Here is a 17,511-nt window from a genome sequence, read left to right as displayed (position 1 = left end):
AGGTAATGTCAGACCCTGGACTGGACTCAAGGTTCAACATTATATGGAATCCATAAACTATCTAAAGGGAAAGATACAAAATTTGAACCAACAATGTGCTATATGGATTGTACATAGCACAAATATACGGAGGCACAAAATTATTTTAAAAGGAGATTTAAAAAGTAGACTCAGGGGCGCCAGGTGCTAAAGTGTCAGATTTTTTCAGCTCAGGTAATCATCTCACAGTTGGTGGGATCAAGGCCTGCGTTGGGCTTCACACTGACAGTGCACAGGCTGCTTGGGATTCTTTCTTTCCCTCTCTCTTTGCCCCTTCCTTGCTCACGTGCACATGTGCTCTCCCGCTCTCTTTCCCTCAAAATAAATAAAATGAAAGGTGATTTGAGAATCATATAAAAGTCTGTGTTATGTTCATATGTTATATGTATACATATGATGATAATGATGATAAGCAGAGGATACACATAGATGCTGTGTATGTGTATACTAAAAGGAAAACAATTCTAAAAACAAAGAAAAAACCTTATTAGGTTTCTTATTGGTATATGACTTCTGTTAGCAATAGGTGATCCCTACAAAAAGAATTGAACACTGTAGTATTAAAATAAAACACTGACCCCCCCCCCCCCCCCCCACACACCCTTACTGCTGATACCATATGACCATTCATTAGGTCGATGCTTGAAAACATGAGGCATGACCTGCAAGCTGACTATAGAAGCCAACGCTAGGGGCACTGCAAAGTTTGTTACTGATTTATTGACTTTATCCCCCAGAAACAAAAAAATAACACTCTTGTTTGCCATATTTGAGAAATACCATTTTAATGAGGATCTCCCATTGCTATTTCAAATGTAGCTGGAATCCACTTAGGAAATGCCAAGGTAGTAGGGAGAAGCTTCAAAAGAAAAGTAAAAGTTGAAGTGAAGTAAACTAATCTTAATTTTGATTTTATACCATATTGTCTAAAAAAAATTATATTACCCTAAATTTACAAACAACTTATAACAAAAAGTTGCCTTATGAAATGAATTTGTTAATAACAACCATCAAGTAGGGAGTTTATAAACAATTTCCAGAAATGATAGGGAAAAAATTCTTGAATTTTAAGAAAGGTTAAACTAGCAAAACCTTGAGGTCCTTCCAAGGACCTTGAGGTTTAATGAGATAACTCTTATGTGATATAGATGATGTTTAAATGTACACACCTAACTAAGTATTTATTAGCAATTATTACAAATGGACATAATGTATCTCTTGTGAAACTTTTTATATGTAAAAATCTCTGAAACTATTCAAAAAGAGAGAGTACCTTAATAAAATCATTAAAAGAATAGCTTCTCTTTTTAGGTTATTTAACAATGAAAAAAAGGTAACATTCTAAAGAATACATTTAAGAGATAAGTGGTTAAGTTTTAAATGACCAAATACAAAAAAATCATAGGTGTTTAGGAGATCTTACTAGTCCCTCTGGCAATTGAAGGCCGCCCTTTCTGGCTGCTCCCCTAATGCTAAGGCAGCCTGCAGGTTCCACTCAGTACAGTCGCCGTGATTCACATTGCAGTGAAGCCAGCATACTGAGCTCTCACAGAACATCAAAATCCTGAGGGAGCCCCTAATCTCATCCGGATGACTAGTGACCAACTGGGTTAGACTCAGTGATGGAAACTGAAGGCTTTCAGATTTAAAACTCAAAAGCACAGGGGCGCCTGGGTGGCGCAGTCGGTTGGGCGTCCGACTTCAGCCAGGTCACGATCTTGCGGTCCGTGAGTTCGAGCCCCGCGTCAGGCTCTGGGCTGGGCTGATGGCTCAGAGCCTGGAGCCTGTTTCCGATTCTGTGTCTCCCTCTCTCTCTGCCCCTCCCCCGTTCATTCTCTGTCTCTCTCTGTCCCAAAAATAAATAAACGTTGAAAAAAAAAAAATAAAACTCAAAAGCACACAGTGGCAAAGCTATTAATGCCATTTTCCTATTCCATTTCCTTCTCTCCACGTTACTTCAGACAATGGTCCATTTCTGAAATTTAGTCAAATGGAAACAGTAAATAGAGAGCTTCCACTCTCAATCTCATGTCCATCAGTGAGTCAGAAAAATTAAATAACACCTGCTCTCCCTTTAAGATCCCCAAATCCCATGAAGGGGAAGCTTGGACTGAACACAGCCAGAGGAAGCACTAATGGGGTGCTACTGGCCTAAATGTGAGTTAGCCTCTAACTTGCAACCCCTGCCACATCTAGTCACAGTGGGAGCTGAATTGGCCAGAGCCTGCCTCTGCTAGACCAATGGCCCCACAAGCCAGTTCAGAAGTTCCTGAGGCAAATGGTGGGGGAGTGCGCAGCAGGGAGTAGGGTAACCAGTTTGTTGTATCAAAAAGGTCAACATTAACAAGGCTATTCCCTCCCTGAAAGCTCATGCTTGTAGAGAAAGAGCACCAGAAGGTGTGCGTAGAGAGAGAGACCTAGAGTAGCTGTCTTCAAATTTTCTTTAAAACAGAGCTATAGGGGCGCCTGGGTGGCACAGTCGGTTAGGCGTCCGACTTCAGCCAGGTCATGATCTCGCGGTCCGTGAGTTCGAGCCCCGCGTCAGTCTCTGGGCTGATGGCTCAGAGCCTGGAGCCTGTTTCCGATTCTGTGTCTCCCTCTCTCTCTGCTCCTCCCCCGTTCATGCTCTGTCTCTCTGTGTCCCAAAAATAAATAAACGTTGAAAAAAAAAATTAAAAAAAAAAAAAAAAACAGAGCTATAGAATATGCTCATTCAAGTCTCATCAACTTTCATTTTTCCTTATTCTTTAAAATTATTTCAAAATAAGAAATATAAACACATAAATAGGACCTAGGTCATGCTCACGCATTGTCTGTGACCAGAGACACGTCTCTCAAATTACCCTACTGATGCTCCTTCTAACGATGACGACCACAGAGCTCTAAGATCCAGACTGTATTTCTGTCTTATGTTGAGTATATCCTAAAGGACAGACTCAAAGCCTTGCCAAAATAAGAGATAAAAATCATACACTGCCAGACATGATGATTAAGATTAATCTGGTGTCCATTATGTATAGTCATGTTGATTATTGCCAGCTATAAAGATTATTTGTCAAAAATGTCTCAAGCATCATATTCTAATCAATACAACTGTAACCACATTAATGTAATTTATTTTCTTTTCACCATGTTAAATTCTTCTAAGGTTGTTTCGTTCTTGGAACTATCTTATGCCCATCTATCATATATTCTACCTATTCACAGCTCATCATAATTGGCTGAAAAAAGGCCCCTAAGGACCTCAGATCCTCATCCCTGGAATCTGAAAGTTACCTTATTTGGGAAAAGGGTCTTTGCAGAGGTGGTTAAATTAAGGATCTTGAGGTAGGGGGATTATTGTAGATTATCTGGGTGGGCCTCAAATCCATCATAAGCATTCTCATAAGAGACAGACAAAAGAAGCAAAGTTAGACACACAGAGGAGAAGATAATGTGCGGATGGAGGCAGAGGCTTTCGTGACATAGTCACAAACACAAGGGACACCAGCGGCCACTTGGCAAAAGCTGGAAGAGGCAAGAGACAGATTCTCTCCTAGAGCTTCTGGAGAGAGTACAGCCCTGCTGACATCTTGGTTTTTGGTCCATTGATACCAATTTTAGACTTTTGGCCTCAGAACTCTGAGAGAATAAATTCCTGTTTTTGTAAGACACCAAGTTGTTGGTGATTTATTACAGCAGCCATAGGAAACTAATACACTTTTTGTTTAAATTACAAAGATAAAAGGGGGAAAAGGAAGTAATTTATCCACTATCCTGTTAATAAATATATGTACTTATTTAATATTTAAAAATATATTTCAATTGTTGGTTGTCTCCCTTCAGTTTCTATGTCCACAGGAACCCCCGTGGTATTCTATACAGACGTAGAATTTGATTAATGTTCATGGAATGAATAAACAAAGTTGGAAATAACGCCTCACCTTGCGGTACCTATTTCTGGCCAAGTAGCCTCGCAAATAAGACTGAAGAACAATAGTGGCCATTCGTTTTATCTTGTATCTCCTGCGGACTATGTACATGCGCCAGTATTTCTGAATGATGGTTGCTGCCTTGGTTCTGCGCAGGAACTTAGCATAGCTGGCCAAAGAAAAGAGCAGTATGTTGTCAGTAATCAGACAAACCCAGGAAAAAGTTTTGTAGAGACTTAAAGCACCAATATCTTCAGCATAATAAGTAGTACCTCCATTGTCATTGTTCTAATAATGTACATGTTAAATCACTTATATTTGTATAGCAACTTATAGCTCCCCCAAATATTTTTGCACTCATTATCTGATTTGAGCCTTCCCTAACCCAGAAAAGTAGGATGTCCCACATTACCTGACATTACAATAAAGAAAGTGAAGCTGAAAAAGGTTTGCTCTTTCTAGAACGGTGCATATTGTCCCTTTTACATAGCCAACTGGCTGTCCACAGTCATCCCATGCTTACTTACCACCAGCTTTCTTAGAAGTGCCATTGCTAATGTGTCTATTTATCCCTAATCTATCTGTTTGGGCATAAATTCTTCATCATTAATTCATTCCTACTGACAGTCCTAAATTAAAATTATCCTCATATGTAATCACACTGAAGTGTCATTCTCCTCCAGATCTCCTCAGTTAATTGCTCCTAAAAACTCCTCAATGGAATCATTATTAACAAGCACATATTCATGATTATTTTAAAGATGACTTCTTCAAGCTCACATAAAAGTACAAAGTATAAAAAATACTGGGGACATGAGTAGGCAGTAATTTGTAATTTTTTTGAAGATGAATCTACATCATTCATAAGGGTGAGTGAAATTTTATTCTATTTACTGTCTTGTGAGTCAACCTGTTATTCTTTGAAACTAAGAAGAGGTGAGGCATTGCCTTCTCAAATGGGAAGACCACTCAAAACTGTCCTCAGTTGGACAATGAGCTCTCCAATGCCAGGGGACCTGAGTCAGGGTGGACAGGCGCCGAGAGACCTACCATCGGGCCTGGTAGCCCCGCACATATCTCTGCACAATGATGGCCGCCTTCCGCATGCGCAGGTACTTCTTCCGCAGCAGCCACCCTCGGATGGTCTTCTGGATCCGGATGCAGGCAGCCCTCAGCTTGTCCGCCCTCAATTTTTCTAGATAGGCTACTTGACCAGCACGGAAAAAGATCTTTGTCTTACCAAACTGGTATTTGTCCTTGTCCTATTTTTTGGAAGAAATTGTATACTCAGAAGTAGAAATGATGACCATGTAAGTGAACTTTTAAAAGAGAAAAAATATATCTAAAAGCAGAATCAGTAAAGGGATGAAGCTAGTAGCTAAAACTTGGGCTACATCATAATTAACTAATGGAGCCAGATTTTTTATCCTATGTAAGTTGAGCAAATAGAAGGGACTGTAAGGAAAACTGCAGTTTAAGAGTTATTTTCCAGAATAATTCTACCTGGAATTATTATCAGAGGCCAAAAACTTGGTTGTGAGTTATAGGCAGCTATTATTTGCATGTTTGCATTTTAAATATCTCAAGGAAATGGAGATGCTGACACTCCCTCTGACTGACTCAGGCTGTAAGTTTTACATCAGGCTGTATGTTCCATGAGAAAGCTGAAGGGACAAAAACACCAGCATGAAGAAAAAGGCAGGAAGCCGTGCACACAAAATTAGAATCGAACAAAAAATTTTGCATATTCATATCAAGAGTTAAGTTTTCAACAGTTATCTGTTGCTTTTATCAACAGAATCGAAAAATAAACAAACACAATCCTACACATGTATCTAAAATCCTTCTACAAATTTCAAAACTCCTTTTACAAAACCATAATCACTTATATTGCTCATTGACTTTGGATTACAAGATATGCATGCTATTTTTGGCCTATTGCATTCTGATCCACTTTATCTAGAAGGAAGCAGGTTATTAACTATGCTCATGTCAAAGGAAGAGTGGGATTTATTTATAATAATCACTACCATGATCTGCAATTCTAAGGGAAAACAAAGAAAACTACTTTTCAGGGTAAATAAGTATCTCCTATCCATCTTGCACATGAACCCGCAAAATCAGAAATCTCCACATATACGTAAAACATGTAAAATTATTTCAATTTAAATCACAAAAGTTTACATAGGAAGCCCAGCTGGAGACCTAAACAGCTTAAACAGAGCTAGAAGGTGGTTCCTCTCCCCACCCCCCACCCTGCCCCATCTCATCTCAGCTTCCCCCACCACACCCCTGCTCTCTTCTACCATATAGCCTCCTCTGTCAAACCACCCTGTAGAGCCCTGAACCAGGCCTGGCATGGTCTGGGTGATGAGGTGGAGAACTATCCCTACCTTCTGCTCTCTGTTCCCTTCTGAACCCATGATAGAAAGGAGTTGGTCCAAACTCAAAAAACATGATTATTATACATTACAAAGATAGTGGCCTTAGCTCCTCAAAAAAAAAAAAAAAAAAAAAAAAAAAAAAAAAGGTTTTATTACCAAAGACAAGATATTACATTTAGCTAATAGTTAATAATTAGGACTAATTACCTCAAAGTTAGGTAATCCATCCAAATTAGTGTCAAACAAGTGAAAATATTTTCTAAGAAAACCTCTCATGAATCTTAAATTCTTCATGAATTAGATCACTGGTTCTCAAAATGGAGTCCTCAGACCAGCATCAGCATCACCTGGGAACTTGTTAGAAATGCGTATTATTGCGCTCATTCCACACCCACTGAATAAAAAATTCTGTGAGATGGGGCCCAGAAATCTGTATTTTGACAAGCCTTCCAGATGACTTTGATGTATTCTGAAATTTGAGAACTCCCTAGGTTGGCATACAAGACTTTTCAAACACCAACCTACATTTCTTAACCATTTCCCTACTGTGCCATACACCAATCTTATATAGCAAAATGAATACATTTTGCCATTTTCTGAGCAATTTCTATGCTTTCCTACTCCTTCACACTTGTCCCTAGTAGAATATCCTTCTACTTTTATACAATCTTACCAATTCTTCTGGGCCTGACCAAAACACGCATCTTCCATGAAATTGTTCCTCCTTCCCATAGCACACGTGGGATGTGCTTTGCCTTCCTCTGATTTCTTTAGTATTTGATAGACACTAGGCATATTATACTTACCTTAAAATGAATGAATTTCCGAGACAGACTATGTTGCCTTAGGACAAGACTTAGTTTTTTTTTAATCACACAGTACCTGGTCTTTTATCTTCCATAAGTAAGTACGAGGTAAACTTTTACTGATAATGATCAAACTCTAAAACATATGTGTCTCAAGTCTGGGTCCAGGCCTCATTCTGTTTCCTGATAGTAGACCATCACCCTCACTAGGGCTAGCATCCTAAACACAATGAGCCTCGACCTCTAAGACAGTGTGCCCCCCACCTTCTCACCCCCAAATAATCTGGATTAGTGGTATTTCCCAGGGCATTCAAATGTTACAATCACAAGGCCTTTGGCCAATACCTGTTCAGATAAAGTTAAGTGAAAATCTTTCTTACCGCTATCAGTTTCTCTAATACATTCTTGCATGTTTGCTTTCTGTCACTCAGCACATCCTTTTGCTTCATTAGGACACGGTAGCGACTGAAAAATTCTTGGTAAGTCCACCTACGTAAAGAAACTCACATCAGCTTATTTAAAGAGGTAAGAATGTCTCCCATAGGATTCCTTATATTTGAAAACTGCCACGCTCACCGTGAGGGGAAGCCTGCTGCACTGATGCGGATGGTTTCCAGGACACCACACGCTCTCAGTTGCTGCACCGCCCTCTTCTCATCAAACCTATGTGTAAAAGTGAGCATCAGTAATACACAAAGAAGCCTGGTTATAGCCACAAAGTACTCCCCTCAGTCCAGAGAATAAATTCTTTTGTAAAGAATCAAATGGATAAATTAGAAAAGAAAACATTCCAAAGTTGGAGCAGTGATCAACAGGGAAAACTCTGTATGACAGTGGGGAGGAGACAATCAGCAGGAAAGATTAAGAGCTGTAAACATTATCTGTAGCTCATACCACAGACCCATAAGAATACCACTGAGCATATTTTTAAAAACCCCAAGCCCCTCTCTATTTTGCCTATACTCATTAAATGGCTTGGCCTGATGAGCTGTTTTCTTAATTCCTTAGCTCACTCTATACACCTACCTGGAATAAAGACTGGCCAGCTCTGGAGATTTCTCTAAGAGGAACAAATTAAATATGCCCTATTTAATTATTTAAAAAAATATAGTGGTGTTCTAAAAGCTATTCAACTTTGTGTGTGCATTTATAGTGTCCGCATCAAGGAGAAATATTTTTATTTTGTATTGTATCTTATATATGTTATGTTTATTTTACTCATATTTACTCATGCCGTTAACTGGCGTGTAACATTAAACTGACACTAGAAGAGGAAGTAGCGAGGCCTGCTTCCTGCTGGATGATCACTCTTTGTAGACCCCCAGTTAAACCTGGAGTACCCTATCCGAGCCTCCTGCTGTGCTGTCTTGTCAAGCATTCTGTTGGTGGTGGGAGATGGGGTTGGCTGATAGAAAGTAACACCCCTAGGTTTGTCCAGGAGAGTGGCCCTGGATGTGGCAGCTTTTCCTGCCTCCCATTTCCTCCAGAAAGGGCTTCTCGGCACCATTCAGAACTGCCCTGCATCTAAGGCAGAATCTCAGAGGACAGGATCGACAGGATGTAGGAAAATGAGCACTCATACATTATAGGGTGGGAGTGGGAATTATTACAACCTTTGGTAAATGTGCCTAATCTATGACCCAGAAACTCCACTTCTGGAAATATATTATCCTAAGAAGATAATCAGGCAAATATACAAGAATGTTTGGCAAAATATATTTATTGTAGCATCGCTGGAATAACTTAAATGGTCATCAAGAGGAATAATTTAAATAAATGATAGTATGTTTATACAATGAGATACTATGTAGTCATTAAAATGATAATACGGATTTTTACTTTCTAACATGTAAAATATCCATATTAAGTTAAAAGCAGATACAAAACAGCAATTACAGCACAAGTTGCTTCCTTTTATTACTGTCTCTCTTTCTCATTCTACCTCTTAGTCTCTGTCTCTGTCTGTCACACACACACTCAGAGCAGAGAAGGAAGGGATGTTGGTTGGTCAAGAAGGATCTATGTGAGTTAATACCAGTTATCTCTCAGGGTATAATGAATGTTTTTTCGATTGTTTTTATCCTATTTTATATTTCTTAAAAACTGTTTTTGCAATGCACATGCATTACTTTCAAAATTAGAGAAATAAATATTTACATTTTTGGAAAAAGAAAAAAAACTTCTCCCTTATACATGGTATTTGTGTAGGATGAGACATTTGGTAATAGTAGACATTCTCTGATGTCGTCAACAGTTGAAAAGTAGCAGAGAGAACTGTGAACATTCACCAACGCAGTCTTATCCAATCCAGCTCTGGAGTTAACTAATGCCCAAATTAACAAAAGCCCAGAAAGATCTTGAACTAAAATAAATTCAAAACAGAAGGTAGAACTAGGAATGCTTGGTTGACCTCAACTTCTAAAATCTTTAAAAGACCACCGGCTGATTTACCGCTAATTTGTTATCGTATTCTCAAAGGGAAACAAAAACTAAAAAACAAAAACAAACAAAATTTACCCAAATATTTTTTTCCTTCTGTTGGTATGGAAATCCTTATGGGAGGTGAACCCTTTTTAATTTAGTAGTTGGGAAATACTTACGTGAATGGGAACTTGAAGTCATTGGGCTTAATACAGCGCACATAGTGAGGGGTAGTGGCATTGAGGGTCTCCATAAGCAGGTGAAGGGAGTTTCGGAACTGCATGGAAAACAGAACAGAAAGGGACATCAAGGTTTTGTCAAAATCAATGATGATATAAAACAATTAAAAAAATTTTAATGACACTATGGGAGATGATTTTGCCACCTATGAATTTGATCCAGCCTCAAAGGGGGGCTGCTACTATTTAATACAGGGCTTTAGGTTAAGATTTGCTTAAACTCTGCCATTTATACAGGCTTATTCTACTAATATACATTTGTTCTCCTCCCACCACTTTTCCCTGCCACTCCTTTTTTACAGACTTATTTTCTTAGAGCAGTTTTATGTTCATAGCAAAATTAAATAGAAGATACAAGGATGTGGGTGCCTGAGTGGCTCAGTTGGTTAAGCATCTGACTTTGGCTCAGGTCACAATATTACAGTTTGTGAGTTCGAGTCCTGTAACGGGTGAGCTCATGCACCACTTCAGGTGAGCCCCGCTTTGAGTAAAAACACGAGCCCCACTTCAGGTAAGCCCCAAATCTCTCTCTCTCTCTGCCCCTCGTGGGATTTTCTCTCTCTCCCTCTCTGCCCTTCACTCACTTGCACATACACACACTCTCTCTCTCTTAAAAAAAAAAAAAGTTATATGCATTTTCCATATATCTCCTGCCCCCACACAGGTACAGCCTCCCCCATTATCAGTGTTCTCATCAGAGTGGTATATTTGTTACAACTGATGAATCTGCTTTGACAAATTATTCACCCAAAGTCCATCATTTCCATTAGAGTTCACCCCTACCCCCACCCCTTGAACACACGCTTCTGTAGCTTTTTGTTGTGAACTTGGAGTTTTGACTAAAAATATAACTTTTCTTTAAGAATGATAAATCCATTTAATTACGTATAGTGGAAATTCTGCTGCAAGATACTAATAAAGAAGCAGGGGACTTACAAGAGCACAGGAAGTGAGCAGGAGGATGGGGGCGTATAGCCAGTTTGGAGTTACCATTAGGGACACAGGGTCAAGCCTGGAAGCTGTGGTCCTGTCTCAGTCCCTGTTTCTTATTTTACCTGGGCATAGGGCCCCCCACACAGGAAAGCAAGCTGACTGGCTTCCCATCCAGAGCACCCAGCTTTGTCCAGACACTACGTATGTGAGTAATATCTCCTATTCCCCACAGAGCCGAGAACATCAAAAAAAAGGAGAGGCTTCTGCTCCTGCGCTGAGGGAGCCGGTGCTCTGTACAAATCCAGAGAGGAAAGAACCAGAGGACAAACAAAAGGCAGCAGTGGTCTGTGAGGGAGGATATGCACTACCAGAATGAAGACCTAGAGAAAATTATTTGGGGAAAGGCTTAAACAGTCATGGGTCTAAGCCTGGGTGGAGAGGAGCAGGAGGAGTTTTACATGTTCTCACAGTAAAAGCTCTAGTCTCTCTTCACCTCCTCTGGGGTGCTAACAGAAGAAGATCTGAGACTTCAGCTAAGCGTGAGGGGAAGGAGCCCTGCAGTGGCAGCTCCCTGAACTCACCTGGTGCCCCACTGTTTTCTTGTGCTCTTTGGCTGTCTGGCCTGGTCTACCTTTGGTCAGTTTTGCAGGAGTGCGGGTGAGGGGCGTGCGCCCTGACGAGGTGGCTGAGGTTGGACTGATGGCCTTCTCATCATCTTGAAATAGTTCTGGTAGCATCTTAAACTGAGTCAGAAACAATAAAAGAAAATTACACTCTAAATAAACACAAATGTAAACCTTCACAAAACAATGTTGAAGACTTGGAATCCACAGTGATTCCCTTCCTTAAGTAACTCCTTTGAGAGTCCCATTTCAAATATAATCAATATCTGTGTTAGGAGCTAAAGACAGAAGAAGGTGACGCAAATGCTACAAAAATATAGGGGGAAAAAGCAACGATTCTATGACCATGTTTGGGGGAAACAAAATCAAAACTACTCCAGTAACACTTGAAATCCTAATCTACAGGAAATGGCCACTATAAACATATTACTCATCTTTAATTATTTTATGAGCAAAATACTAATTGAAAGTCCTATCTTTCAATAAAGTCCCAGCTCCACAAAATGTTTTATCATCATGTTTCAACTGTCTATTAATTCAAATGGTAAGCACCAGCTTAAAAAAAAAAAATCACTGGAGATCTCAGCAAGAAGGGTGTGATGAACTAGTTTTTTAATATCATAAGATTCAAAAATAATCATGAATTAATAATAAATTTTAGAAAATAGCATAGATTATAAGGAAAAAAGTTAAAAGCCCTGTCCTTGTCCTGTAACCTTTTATATTTGTTTTCAAGGGATTGATAACTTGATTGCATAATTCCTGCAATCAATCTTGTGTTGTACCAGGTTAGCACTATGAAAGACTGTTAAAAGATCTACGGGGAGCCTGGGTGGCGCAGTCGGTTAAGCGTCCGACTTCAGCCAGGTCACGATCTCGCGGTCCGGGAGTTCGAGCCCCGCATCAGGCTCTGGGCTGATGGCTCAGAGCCTGGAGCCTGTTTCCGATTCTGTGTCTCCCTCTCTCTCTGCCCCTCCCCCGTTCATGCTCTGTCTCTCTCTGTCCCAAAAATAAATAAACGTTGAAAAAAAAAAAAAAAAAAAAAAAAGATCTAGCATGGGGCGTCTGGATGGCTCAGTTGGTTGAGCATCCAACTTCAGCTCAGGTCATGATCTCAGGTCATGAGTTCAAGCCCCACATCAGGCTCGCTGATGTTAGCCTATCAGATCCTCTGTTCCCCCTCATCCCCCATCCCTTCTCCACTTGTACTCTCCCAAAAATAAACAAATATTTAAAAAAAAAGATCTGGCACTTAACAAGTGGATGGATGGTATTAGTCAATATGGTTGGGAGAAATTTTATGGAATAAAAGAGACTTCAAACTAATCCACAAGAAAATCTTGATATATGTAGGTATCTTTTAAAGAGTGCCATATTCCACATAAAGTAAATCCTTCAAATTATAATTGCAACTACCAATTATTTGTCTAAAATTTTGGCATATCTGCCGAAAAAATAATTTTCTTAGGAGAGCCGTTTCATTAAAAAACAAAATCATGGGGCGCCTGGGTGGCTCAGTCGGTTGAGCGTCCGACTTCGGCTCAGGTCATGATCTCACAGTTCTGTACTGACAGCTCAGAGCCTGGAGCCTGCTTCAGATTCTGTGTCTCCCTCTCTCTCTGTTCCTCCCCCACTCATGCTCTGTCTCACTCTCTCCTTCAAAAATAAATACAAACATTAAAAAAAAATCATAAAATTTCATTTGCTCCTGATGTGCATATTAATCATAAGGGTAATTTAGGAAATAACTCATGATGTATAAAAGAAATTGTTATATAAAACATATCAATAATGGCTGTTTGCTACACAAATGAATGTATCCTTTGCTTTACAAAATAAGTAATACATTCTAGTTTGGTTGTCTATAAACAGGAAAACATGTTGTACCACTATCTTGTATTACAGTGCCAAAGTTGTGTTCCAAAGGGGTAAAATAAGAGTTCCTAACAGTTTTGATTTGCAAACCCAAGCTATGTGTATCATACACCATCTCCCAACTCCAAGTGCAACAATGCTATATAGACTGGAGTCCCTCCAAACAACCCCTCAGAATGCATGGCTATCTTCTGATAATTAAGGATCCACTAGCCAATCAGAAAAGTTAGTCAGAATAAAGCTACAACTAATTACAGGTGCCTGTGAATGTTCCACTTAAGCTAAATTACCTAGGCAGAGTAGTTAATACAAGAATTTCATGGTTTTTATCACTATTCATAAATAGAAATGATTTATAATCTAACTGAAAAATATTCAGGGAAAGGCACTGTGAAAGATTTTTCTCTTATACATCAGTCCTATAAGTTATAAAGCATTAATACCCAGTGCTTATAAGTGAAAAACTGACTTTTACTTAATGTCATTACTTTTCTGGGGATTAAAACTGGAATTTAGTCTTTACATGATCTTTCTATTATCAAAATAATTGAAAGTAAAAGTTTTAATTCTAAAAACAAGAGTAAAAATGTTTACAGAATATTCCACTGAACTTAAAAAGTCTCTCTTAGAATAAACTAGGAAAACAAAAGTGCCAGTCAATAGTCTAGAATGATTCACATGAATAATTTTAGTTTTTGTTTGTTTGTTTGTTTACTGAGCAATTGAATATTCATTTTGCTGAACTAAGTAACTGGCTTCCTGGTTTGCTCCCCAGGATGAAAGTGAGCAGTGTTCTCCTCCCCAACTTTTCCTGAAGAGAGAGTCAAAGAGTGGAGGTTGAGACCAACCTAATAACCAATCAACTGCAGTCATCACATTCTCTGCAATCAGGAATATTCATTTCTAACCAGAAAGCACTCTTTCTAGTATATATGCCTATAGAAAATAATTTGAAAGTACTCTGGGCCACACTTGCAACTGTATTCCGAGATCTAAAGTCAATCTCCATCTGGATGGAGTGCTTAAGGCCATGTTTCCAGAGCAGCCTTTTAAAATGATACAGCAAAAAAAAACCCCTGTTTTCTCTCATAGTCTCTCACAATGGCATAAGAGAATCTAGAACCAGTGTGGAGAAAGCAATTTCACATACAACTGAAAGACAACATTGCGTAATGGTCAAGAGCACAGACTCAGCCAGACAGCTTATGTTTTAATTTGACTTGAAAACTTACTAGCTATGAAATCTCTGTGCCTCCGTTCCCTCATCTGTAAAATGGGAGTGATGATAATATCACCTCATTATAAAAATTACATGAGTTAACATTTCTAAGGCATTTAAAACAAGACCTGACACACACTAAGTGTTATGTATTTGATAAATTAAAAACTCACAGTAAAGCTGATTCTGTTAGAAAAATCATCATTATTGTTAAAAGGCTAATGTTTCAGGGCGCCTAGGTGGCCCAGTCAGTTAAATATCCGACTCTCAATTTTGGCTCAGGTCATGATCTCATGGTTTGTGAGTCTGAGGCCCACATCGGGCTCTGCACTGATAGCGGGAAGCCTGCTTGGGATTCTGTCTCCCTTGCTCTCTGCCCCTCCCCTGTTTGCTCTCTCTCTCTCTCTCAAAATAAATTAAAAAAATAAACTTAAAAAAATAAAAATCTAATGTTTTATTACTTAACACTTTAAGATTATTAGCGATTAGAGACAGTATATACATAGTTACATGTATATACATAATTACCTTGCTTGATTTCAGAACTTTAATTTGTTCTTCAAAAACAGTGTCTTTATTCTTTTCCAGAAAGCCTTCACACTGGTATTCCACCTGAAAACACATGCAAAATCTCCTTAACAGAACTTTTGAACAGATATTATTGTCATCGACAACAAAAATGTTTTTTAGCTCAGGCTATATGACTGGCTCTCAGCAAACTGGAATCGGTTTTATTCTAAGAAATCAGTACCATTCTTGGGAAGAAGTACGTGAACTCTAGAGTAAAACTCCTCAAATACTGTTTTTCCTAGGGAACAGTGGTAGTACTGATTAATTGTGGTCTAATAGATCTTCCCAATTCATGGGTAATGAGACTCATAAGAAGTTGACTCTCATCTCCCATGCTGGCTGAAAAGGGCTCTTCCAAGGCTAACCCAATGTATTTTCTTATGACTGAGATCACCATCCAGGAAGGGTAGTCCTCTTGGGAGAGAAGAGATTAAATTGGGAGAGAGATCAGAAGGAACAAATGGCTGCCTGACTGAGAGCTGAGGTGGAGGCTGGGTAAATACGATGTGACTGGTAAGTGGAACTACTCGAGAAGGGACTGTTCCTGCTTCCAAATCGCCAACTACTTCAGGCATCTACCACTCAGGGTGCTCCCCAGCCAATACCGCAAAGCCCTTAGGTGACCTAAAGTCACATTCTTAGGCTTCCAGAGAGGATTAAGGAGATTCAGAAGGTCTTCAATTCCTGAAGGAGACCCCAGAGAGCTTACCCCCAATGCCTATTTACACTTCCTTGAAATATAAATTAGTCTCATGGCTCTTGATTTTCTAGGTACACTACTGAACTTGTGAAGCAGCGAGTCTGCGTGCACTGTCAGCAAGGACCGACTGACTCAAACACAGAGGGGGACACAAGTCCACAGGCTCTATTCTGACCCCTCCAAATTTTTCAGCAATCTGAGGCAGCAATCTGTAATCAAACACATTAACATTTCTACATTGAAGTACATAAATATCCAGCCTTACTGGGATAAATAAATACTATATATAACCTCATGTTAGTTCAGGTCACAGATCAGGTTTAGCCAAGAAATAAATGATGAAAAGATTTTTTAACTTTCAGAGTTCCTTAGTTTGCAGAAATATACAGGATTGTAGACTCATATTTATTTCATGATATAATTCCATCTAGGTTGAAGGAAAGGAAAACTGACAAAGCAACACATTTCCTATAAGGTCCTAAAGAACGCAAACTTCAGCAAAGAAAAAATTGGTATCGCTTGACTATTGATTTTTTTCCTCTTTGAACTTAAGTATTCAGAAAGAAAAAAGATAATAAAGCTTCCTTACTTTGTCAGCAAAATGTTGGATGATGAAAGCTTTGTTTGACAGACGGGGCTTTTCAAAGAGTGCACATTTGTTCAAATGTGTGTTGTACAATTTTTGGGCCCAAGTGTCATCTGTACCTTTAGGCATCTACATTTAGAGGAGTTAAGAAGAAAGAAAACCAACAACAGCCAAGGTGAATATTGTTATGAGATTCTTCTCATGCATTAACCAAGAGAGCATTTTTTTGCTTTTCCAACAACTTTTATATTCAATTAGGAACTCATTCCTTCCACATTTTTCATTTAGATGCCAAAATCAATTACTAATGAAAAGCATTGATTGAGACCTTCCCACGGGTGAGTCAGCCCAATCTTTGGGCAACTCCATCTGCCTATACCAGGAATAATCAAATAAATATTCTGTTTTTAACACAACAAAAGCCTGACAAATAAAAGATGAACTACTATGATTTCACGTATTTTTTTTAAGTAAGCTATACGCCCAACGTGGGGTTTGAACTCATGACCCCGAGATCAAGAGTCATGTGCTCTACTGACTGAGCCTGCCAGGTGTCCCATATCATGTATTTTTTTTTAAGTTCTTAACAGCTGCACAGAGTGAAATATTTATATAATTCAGAAAGGTATAAAATGAAGAGTGATCTCTCATCATTTGCACCAACTTTTTTCTTTTTGACTAAAGGCATGCACACAAATAGGATCATTCTATAAGCTCCTTGCATTTTTTTCTTAATGATAGCATTCTTGTATTTATGGCCACCAGGTTGTTATTCTTTTTTTTTTATTATTATAAAATGGTCACCATTACTTCTTTCACATGTATACCTTTGATACTTTTGCAAGCATACCCATAGTGTGAACTCCCAACAGTTCCACTGTTGAGTCAAAAGGTACATGTGCTTATAGTTTTGATAAATATTGTCAACTTTCCTCAAAACTATGTTGTATTAACTCGTGCCCTTCCTCAAGAGTATAGATGCAATAAACATTCATTTGGTATTATCAAGTGAAAGGTATTATCAAATTTAAACTCGCCTATCTTGTGGCGCCTGGGTGGCTCAGTTGGTTAAGTGTCTGACTTCGGCTCAGGTCATGAGCTCGCAGTCCGTGAGTTTGAGCCCCGCGTCGGGCTCTGCACTGACTGCTCATAGCCTGGAGCCTGTTTCAGATTCTGTGTCTCCCTCTCTCTCTGACCCTCCCCCA

The 17,511-nt window shown here is 39.1% G+C and overlaps 1 protein-coding gene across 7 annotated transcripts in view; it reads right to left on the bottom strand.

Moving 5' to 3' along the window:
- The window catches only part of MYO5A (myosin VA), a 192,368-nt gene that overhangs the window by 56,440 nt on the left and 118,417 nt on the right, over positions 1-17,511 (bottom strand). For all 7 annotated transcript variants that reach the window (XM_030318158.1, XM_030318162.1, XM_030318163.1 and 4 more), the window contains exons 13-20: positions 16,310-16,435; positions 14,979-15,062; positions 11,315-11,476; positions 9,741-9,838; positions 7,717-7,803; positions 7,521-7,629; positions 5,001-5,212; positions 3,963-4,119 (exon numbers count right to left, since the gene is read on the bottom strand). In XM_030318158.1, the coding sequence (XP_030174018.1) occupies positions 3,963-4,119; positions 5,001-5,212; positions 7,521-7,629; positions 7,717-7,803; positions 9,741-9,838; positions 11,315-11,476; positions 14,979-15,062; positions 16,310-16,435 (1,035 nt within the window). The remainder of the gene's footprint in view (positions 1-3,962; positions 4,120-5,000; positions 5,213-7,520; positions 7,630-7,716; positions 7,804-9,740; positions 9,839-11,314; positions 11,477-14,978; positions 15,063-16,309; positions 16,436-17,511) is intronic.

The sequence above is a fragment of the Lynx canadensis genome, chromosome B3 (assembly GCF_007474595.2).
Source record: "Lynx canadensis isolate LIC74 chromosome B3, mLynCan4.pri.v2, whole genome shotgun sequence".
NCBI classification, from domain to species: domain Eukaryota; kingdom Metazoa; phylum Chordata; class Mammalia; order Carnivora; family Felidae; genus Lynx; species Lynx canadensis.
Note: the sequence above shows the minus strand (reverse complement) of the source record. Positions and strands in the feature narration are given on the sequence as shown.